This window comes from Gossypium hirsutum, chromosome A06, assembly GCF_007990345.1.
Source record: "Gossypium hirsutum isolate 1008001.06 chromosome A06, Gossypium_hirsutum_v2.1, whole genome shotgun sequence".
Classification (NCBI taxonomy): domain Eukaryota; kingdom Viridiplantae; phylum Streptophyta; class Magnoliopsida; order Malvales; family Malvaceae; genus Gossypium; species Gossypium hirsutum.
In genome coordinates, this window is record NC_053429.1 from 23,380,740 (window position 1) to 23,389,645 (window position 8,906).

At 31.2% G+C, this 8,906-nt stretch overlaps 1 protein-coding gene across 2 annotated transcripts; it reads right to left on the reverse strand.

Moving 5' to 3' along the window:
- Window positions 1-4,780: 4,780 nt before the first annotated feature.
- Window positions 4,781-6,147, reverse strand: LOC107961625 (uncharacterized serine-rich protein C215.13). 2 transcript variants are annotated; one of them, XM_016897678.2, is made up of 2 exons: window positions 5,663-6,147; window positions 4,781-5,434 (listed from the first exon to the last, which is right to left on the reverse strand). In XM_016897678.2, the coding sequence occupies exons 1-2, from the start codon at window positions 6,088-6,090 to the stop codon at window positions 4,948-4,950; spliced, it is 915 nt and encodes a 304-aa protein (XP_016753167.1). In that variant the 5' UTR covers window positions 6,091-6,147; the 3' UTR covers window positions 4,781-4,947. The 2 variants fall into 2 exon arrangements, with proteins under 2 accessions (XP_016753167.1, XP_016753166.1); XM_016897677.2 differs by having other exon boundaries at window positions 4,781-5,437; window positions 5,663-6,134.
- Window positions 6,148-8,906: the final 2,759 nt, after the last annotated feature.

Here is an 8,906-nt window from a genome sequence, read left to right on the forward strand (position 1 = left end):
ATAAACATAACTTAGTTCGATTTACACAAAATAAAGTAATAAACTCATTTGTTAAAATAATATATATGTGTACTTTTAAATAAAATGCATAAAATAAAAATCCCAAAATCAATAATGAAGACTCGATATAACTAGTAAAGGCAAAGGTCTTGAATATTTAAATACTCAAATTTGAGATTCATCATACCTAATTATATATTTTAAAGTCCCAACATGTACTATTGTCATACAAGGGTATTAATCTAGTTAGTTGACTTTAGTATTGAGTGCTTCTGTTTTTAAGACCAATTTAACATTACTTTTTAAAAACATTTTTAGGTTAAAGTTTTTTTTATTTTGTTGTTGGTAAAAAAAATGTTTTTGTAAAATATTTTTTTGTCTCAAAATCATTTTTAAAAAGCTCAAAAGCATATTGTTTAACAAATTTTTTTTTAAAAGTGTTTTTTGTTTCAAAAATATTTTTAAGAAGTAATGCTAAACTAGTCCTTAATCCATTTGTATTGTAATAGTTTGATTCTAGTTGGTGATTACTCAAACATATAATTATTTGTGTAATTTGATTGTACTAATAATATTAAAAAAAAAACCTTAAAATCTAATGCAACTTTTCAAGTGTTGTAGACTTTTCTTAGCCTCTCACTTAAGCACGTTGCTTACCTTTCTGCCTAGTTTCTTCATCGCCTTAGTGTCGTTCTCTTCGCTTTTAAGAGTCATCGATGCTATTAAAGGTCGTAAGGCCTTTCACGTCTCTCATTGTAAGCCTCTCTTCTATCCTTTTCCGTTCTCCCCCATACTTTTGCATTGATGAACTATTTTACCATTTTAAAGCATTCACTGTAAGTCTATCCTCTATTGTTGAAAGCCATAAGCTTGATTAATAACTACAGAAAGATTTTGTTTGTTTCACCCATCAAAGACGGAATTTTGGAGTGCGCATTATTTTAATATTTTACCATCTTAATTTTTTTTCTTGTTTTGCATATGTTACATTACATTTTACAACTTACCATGTTTATACATTCTTGTGCTTGTAATGCCTATTGCTTGCTAAAATATGTTTAGGATTTAGGGGGATTATTGCAAAAAATGAATTGGGGTTTTCAACTTTCAGTTTGTTGATATTGAATTGCCTATTGCCATATGTTTGTACATTCTTGTGCTTGTAATGCTATAACTTAGGCAACAAGCTTAGGTTGAATCAAGTGGATGTATAGAGATGTTATGGTTATATGGATGGGCGACGAGAAGATAAGGAGCATTCATCAACTTTAGCAAAACTTTTATGTGATAATTAAGTTACTCTTTATATTACATCAAATTCAACCTATCACAAGAGAATTAAATATATTGAGATTGATTGTCATTCCATTCGTGAAAAGATTCTTGAGAATTTAATCCTTATAAATGCCTCGTAGGACTAGTATTATCTTTTTTCTCTCTAACAATTTGGTATATAAAATATAATTTTTTTTACAAGTGGATTATATATTCTTGCGGTCTTTTGGTAACCCCAAATATATAATTACCTTAAGCTAGATTTCCTTTCGGTGCACAACTTAAAATTTGTTTTAAGAACTATCTTACTAGGAATCCAATTTAATAGGTATAGAAAAATTTTGAGTGTATTTATCCTAAATGACATAAGTAATGAGAAATTATTTATCAAGCTCCTAACTATATCCATTAAAGTCCAATTATATATGCTTTTCTGCTGCACCATTTTGTTGAAGTGTGCTTGGTATAATATGTTGTGCAAATATACCATAACTTTTGAAGAATTTTAGAAATAGACTTGGACATCGTGCTAATTTAATATGTTTTTCGTTAATAATCACCACCTCTATCTAATATTACTATTTTTGTTTCTCTATCTAATTTCCTTTCAACCTCGTTAATATACACTTCAAAGGTATTTATTAATTGAGATTTTTTTATTAAACAAACAAATATAGCAATACCATGAAATGCTATACGTATAAATATGATAAAATATTTTTCTCCATTAAAAGATGAAATATCAAAAGGCCCATATTATTTTAAGAAATTGGGTACTTCTTATAATATTTTTCTTAATATGTTTGGTTTATTTTCTTTTACATACACGAAGATCAATAAAATTTAAATTTATTAAAATCTAATTCTTGACTAATTTTTATTTGGATACATGACCCTAATGGTTGCGCCATAAATAAGCATAATTTTCAGTTAGCATTGGTGAACAAGGATTCAACAAAAAAAAAATGTTATTCAAGATAGTCAATAAAATTTTTAGATAAACTTTACATTAGACCTAAAAATTTAAGTTGTAAAACAACAATAACGTTCCTAAAAACTAAAAGCATATAAAGAATTTGAAATAGATTTAAGTGATAAATATCCAAAAGATTAAATGATAAGTCTCTATATTTTTAATTGAAATCTTGATAGGTTAACATAAAGAAAATAATATGTTGATGAAATCGTACTTAATATTATATAACTAATAATTTAAAGATATTTTAAAATATAGTAATTTGATAAATAATAAAATTATTTAATGCGAAAAAGAATTAAGTATGAGGATAAATTAATTTATTCTTTTACATTTTGGTACACAGACTTTTTAAACATGGAAATTTTAACAGGAATATTAAAATAAATTAATTAAGACGTGGTACACCTCCAAGTACTGTTGTAGATATGCTTGGGATGCATGGATTACATTCAATTCACCCATGTCACACTAAATTTCCATCAAAATAGCATATGTTAACTGCCAACTACAACAATATGTTGGAAATGTCATTCGCCCCTCACAGTCCCTAAGTTTATATTGAAGAGGGAATTATAAATTTTCGGAGTTGTGGTAATTTTCCTGTTTTATTTTGTTTTTTAAAAAAACTAATTTTTGTATTTTTAGATTTATCCATATAAATAGAAAAGATTAAACATACACATATTTTACATAGAAAATTTTTCCAAAAAAGATAAAAATCACGGATGAAAATAGTATTGACTTTTCACTAAATGAATAAAACAAACGAGAGTACAATTAAAAAAAAAACTTAAATGTACATTATCAAACCTTGAAAATAAAACTTTAACTTTCATAAAATTCTATCAAAAGGATACAAAATTCTCTCCATAGCTATCATGAAAACTCTAATTAAAACTCATTTACGACCAGGGGCGAAGCCAGAACAATTTTTTTGGGGGGGCCGAATGAAATTTTAATTTTTTATAGTCTATATATTTATAATTTTTAAAGGATTAAATTAAATTTTTATAATTTTAGGGAGGCAAAGTGTAATTTTACCTTTACTAATTTAAAATTTTAAAAAAATCTAAAGGGCCTCAATGGAAATTTTCCATTTTAGGGGGGGCTGGGGCCCATGCCTGCCCCCCTGGTTTCGCCCCTGTTTACGACTACATCTTGTCGTTTCGAAAAGAAAAACTCTGTAGTATTACATCTTTAATTGCCTTCTTCAAATAAGAATACAAGACCCCTTTAAATAGATTAAGATTAGGGATCTAATCAGATTAAAATATTCCTAAAGTAATCAGATGCAACCTTGCTTGAAGTCTAAAATGTGACTGTCAAATAGGAGAGCACATTGTGACATCATGACGTGCTGGCTCTCCTCATCATGACGTCGATGCCATATTTTCCTTGGCTTTATATTGCGTTGTCTCGACGAGCCCTATCTGCTAGTCAAAACGCCAGGCATGTTTTGGTCCTTCTTTTTCTGTTCGTTGGTTATTGTTTTAAGTGCCTGTAAAACGTCTGATAAATACGAGGCACACCCAACATATTCAAGTTCTGCTTAATCATTGTTTAAATTGGCTTGGTATATCTACTCGATACCTTTTCATTTATCAATAACTAGACTTTAAACAGTTGTTTCTCTTATATAGACATTCCGGGAGCTTTTTTGGCAGCAGTTAACCTGTCCACACATATGATGGAGCAGTACAAGGGAGCTCCATTTGGGGAGCTAAGCACCCTTTTTTTCTCTTGCAGCTGGTGTATCATATTGGTCCTGATGCTTGATCCATAATGCTACTGATAGAATTGGTATCTATTGAATCCCTGTTTTATCACTTAAGAGAAATGATGAATGAGGGCCACAACCACTCTATACTATCCAAGTTGGGACTGGACAACTGAGCCACCAAAACTAGTTATGGAGTATCTTGTTTTTGTTGGGAGATGGCTGTCTGTGGCTGTTGATGACACAACTATTGAGTAGGCTGGTAGACAACCCACTCCCTTATGGAACTTTGGCAATTACTTCAAGCTTAAAGAAAATATCCTTGAAATCATGATGGGGTTTAGGCAACCTACTTCATATTTGATTCTTAAAATACTCTTGGGATGTGCTTCTGCATTTTGGCTTTTGCAATGAACATGCTCTTGATTTCACTTTCTTTGTGGTTCACTCAATTCCACTGTTGGAGCATTTAGAAATGCAGGGACTGTAAAAATTGACAATTTGAGTTTAGAGCACCTATGTTTTACAAAATACAAACAGGCTTGTGGAGTTTCATATAGGCCCAACCCAACCCAACTGTCCCCAAGTTCAAGCTAAAGGTTTAGCTTCCTTGAATTGTTGGTGATAAGATTACCACTAATGTCTAATCCTGTTAGCCTTTACTGCCCCTATCTGCTCATCGTGAATGAGTAAGAATTTTTAGAGCAATCCTTATTCCATTTTCATTCAAGCTGCCTTGTGTTTCAGGATCATAAATGAGATGGTCCAAGATAGATGAAACCATCTAGTTTTCTTCATTTATTTGTATGTATCAAAATATTGTACCTGCCATTAAATAACATTAGACAAAAGCTTGGGCCAACATTTTCCTTTTTACATCGGGTAAAGAAAACCACCACATTTGACGAAAGGAAACCTAAATCCCCCTGAAAGCATATACATCAAGCTACGTGTACACTTAAATAACAGATTATTGTCAAAGTCCCTTTCTCAAGAGCTGGTTCTCATTATGAAATGAAGCGCAGTGTGGATTAGTGCTTCCTATAACAGTACCATACTCCCTCACATCAGCCAGCGAGAAAGACCGCCAATTAGAGAGATTCCAGCACGGCGGCGATGATGGGGTGGTATTATTATTATTGCAAGATGATCTGGTTTGTGGGTACAATGGAGGAAGCCGAGGGCTTGAAGTTGAAGTAGAGTCTTCACTGATACTAGACATACTTTCAGAGCTACTCATTGCAACAGCTAGAGCCAATGTGCTTTTGCTTGAGCTGATGGGCCTAATGGGTCTTTTATTGTTCCTGTTTTTGTCCCATATGCGGTTGATTGCCAATAGATTTCTTCTCCTCCTGGTGTAAGCGTTTTCAGGCTTTGCTATGTCTTTAATCGTTGAAGCTGTAGAAGCATCGGCTAAGCTTGTGAAAGACCTTGATTTGCCATTGTAGAAACTCGAGATGCCTCTACTGTTCAAAAATGAATTTTAGTTTATTAAAAAGAAGGGAATTTGCAATTTAATTTTACTTTACTAAAACCTAATTTGTTTAGTTATCAGAGTCCGCTTAAAGCGGTAGATTTCACAGTATTAATAATAGGAGGATTAGAGGGACTCAAATCGAAACTATACCAAGCTATCCCTAGTTCTGACACCGATCTGAGCCATTTAGTTAGAGAGGAGATGATGAACGAACCTCATAGGCAAAACCTGTTGGAGGGAATCCATCATGTTTAAACCACCATTATAAGAGCTTTGAACCTCATTTTCGTCGTCGCCGTCCGATGATCTTCCAGACACGTCAGCATCACTGTTCCTCCCGATCGAAGAGGAGGTCGTAGTGGAGGACGAACTCCTCCAATCGTCTTCTTCCTCCTCCGCCGCTGGCATGTCTTTGGACGGCGAGGGTTCATATCCGGAAGTCATAGTGGTGCACTTCATCAAGAAAATCAGTGAAAAAACAAAAGAGGAAGATTTGTCTTCCTTAAAACACGAACAAAAGAAGCAAAGGAAAGTGAAAGAGAAAAAGGAAACAAGAGTAGATATGAAGGTTATGGGAAATTTAATTGCTTTTTTATGTAAATAAAATATATGATGTAAGTGGTACTCTTCATCCCCAACCATATTACTCCTCCTATTTCTTCTTTTTCATTATTATTATATTCCTACAAATGGAAGATTTTAAATACAACAATTTTATTAATATTATCAGATTTTGTATTTTAATTTTCTAAAATATTGTTTAATTTATACTTCAACTTTTTGTTGACATATAAATATAAGAAATGTTGTTTATAATTATATTAATAAGAGTTGAGTATTGGTGAAAAGACAAGCCACGTGGAAAGATGGAAGAGAAAAAGGGTTATGAGGACACGTTGAAGAAGTGTCCCAGGACTATGGTCGGAGAAGGATGTCTATCACAGACCTGCCACATCCCACGTGTACCATGTTCTGCCCTTTAGCCTTATCCATATTTTGTGGGTGGGACCCCCTTCCTTCCTCTCCCTTTCATTTTTAGGGGACACAATAAATTAATCGGGTCTAATGTTAAATCAGTTTGTAATCTAAATCAAATCATCTTATTAAATTATTAATCTATTTTATTTTAATCATCCTGTTTTACGAAAATTATAAACTCTGTTTATTTTTATTATTTTGTTACATATAAAGGATTTTCGTCAAATTTTTTTTATATAAATTAATGATTTTCTGATTTTTAGATTAGTAAACTAATAGGAATATTTCATTTTGTTACACAATTAAATTAATTTTTTAAGTTTTCATGAAATACAATTTTTATAAACTATATAGATGAAATTTAAAATTATTATTTTTAGAATAACTTTAAAAAATAAAGAATTGCAAAATTTTGAAATATTACTCTTTTAATCAATTTTTTATTAGTTCATTGATTGTTTTTCTTTTAATTTTTATTATATTTGAAACTCGATAAATTATCAATTTCTTATTGAATAGATAAAGTGAATTTCTTAAAAATATTGACTTTTAAAAATAATTATTGGAGTATTATTATTTTTTGTAAATTATGGGATTGTGTTGAAATAACGAAAACGCCTGAAAGCGTTTTCAGCTGATTTGCAGAAAAGCGCTTTCAGTTGAAAGAGTTACTGATAGAAAAATGCTTCCAGCTAAAAGCGCTTTTTGCCACATCAACTGAAAACACAATGGCAGAAAGCGTTTTCAACTGGAAGTATTTTCCTTCTGATGTTTGTTTTTTATGGTTAGATTTTTATCTTCTTAAAGTAAAGTTAGGGTTTTATAGATTTTAGGATTTAAGGTTTAGGGTTTTTTTTTAAATTTAAGTTTTTTTATATATTATTTAGTTTTTTATAATTTTTTGAGATGTAAAGTTAATAATTATTTAATTCAATATTTAAAAGTATCGTATTTACACCAATCGTATATTTGAATTATTTTAATTGTAAAATTCAATTTGATTCATAGTTGAAACTAGAATTACTCAATTTGATTAAATCTTAGTTTTTAATTTTTTTTTTCAATTTTTTTGAATGCAACTAAGTTTTGATCATTTTTTTAACTAGAGGTTGAGGTCGATAAGATTTTTTAGTGCATTATTCTCGAACTTTCAAATTTCTTCAAAAAATATATCCTGGGAATCCTGGGATATCTAATGGTTAAGTTGGGAAAAATGTGAAGTTGAAAGTGCTAGAGGGAAATGATAACTCTTGAAATGAGTTATATCTCATGCCTTTAGACCTAACTAATTGCTTGTACTTAGGTACATTTAGTTGCATTTTAGGACATTTCATTTGTATTTTCATCATTTCATTAGGAGCTTGAACTGTATTTAAATAAGGTACTTTTTATTGCTTATTGTAGGGCTGTGTTTGGTGGTTTGGTAGGTGCAAGTTGAAAAAAGAGAAATAAAAGAGTGAAGGTTTGTCGGGGCAAAAGGTTGGACATTTTGTCAACATGAATGCCATGGCAATTCCAGGAAGACCGAGTCAATACTCAACGCATACCAGTTTCAGCCCAACTGTACTTGTACCAAAAAAATCTGCTTAAAAAAGATAAGATAATCTTGTGATGTTGGTTTTTATCCTAGAAAAAAAAAGAATTTAAAAAGAGAAGAAGATAATCTTGGGTTGTTGAAAAAAAATTTTAAAAAAAGGAGAAGATAATCTTGGGTTGTTAGATTTATCCTAGGAAAAAAAACTAAAAAAGCCAAAGGAGGAAACCCTAAACGATTAACAAAAAAGAATAGATCCTTAGGCAAAAATAAAAGGGTAGTGGCTGAGTAGAGACAGAAAGAGGAAAACAGAAGCAGTTTCTCTCAACCATTGCCGGACACTATGCTGCTGAATGTGAATTGGACCTACGGAAGCTGTCTTCCCATTTTCCGTATTTCTTACTTTTTTCTTCCATGAATTGAATGATGAAAATGATGTTGGATGTTATTTTGGTTTTGAATTTTATGTGCCAACCCATTAGCTAAATCTCATCAGGTTGGGATTACATGATGAAACTTTTATTTTCTTTAATGGTTGAAGCATAGATCTGAATTAATTTACTGTTCATTCAATTGTTTTGATTTCTAAATTGTATACGTGCAATCCCTAGACATAGATGACTGTGCAGCATGCCCATAAACTAATTTAATTCTGAAAAGGTTGGATTACTTGAACCAAAATTGAATGATATGAGCAAGTACTCGACAGATAGTTGTAGTAAACTCTAAACATAGAGTAGCGTTCATATAGAAGGAAACAATGTAGGGTACCATATTAAAGGCTTATAGACAAGGGTAAGGTAACTTGAGGTTTTTTCTCTCGAAAGAAACAGACCACTTTAGAACTCTTTTGAGCAGTAGATTGATTACAATTTTGCCAAGGCATATACGACAATAAAGGTAGATTCTTAGTAATTCCAACCTTCCATATCAACATCGTATATCC

Excerpts from the sequence above, each read along its gene's own strand:
- LOC107961625 (XM_016897677.2), bottom strand. The coding sequence starts at position 6,090 with ATGGTTGGGGATGAAGAGTACCACTTACATCATATATTTTATTTACAT. Across the intron at positions 5,438-5,662 it reads CAACAGGTTTTGCCTATGAG|TAGAGGCATCTCGAGTTTCT; the intron begins GTTCGTTCATCA and ends ATTTTTGAACAG.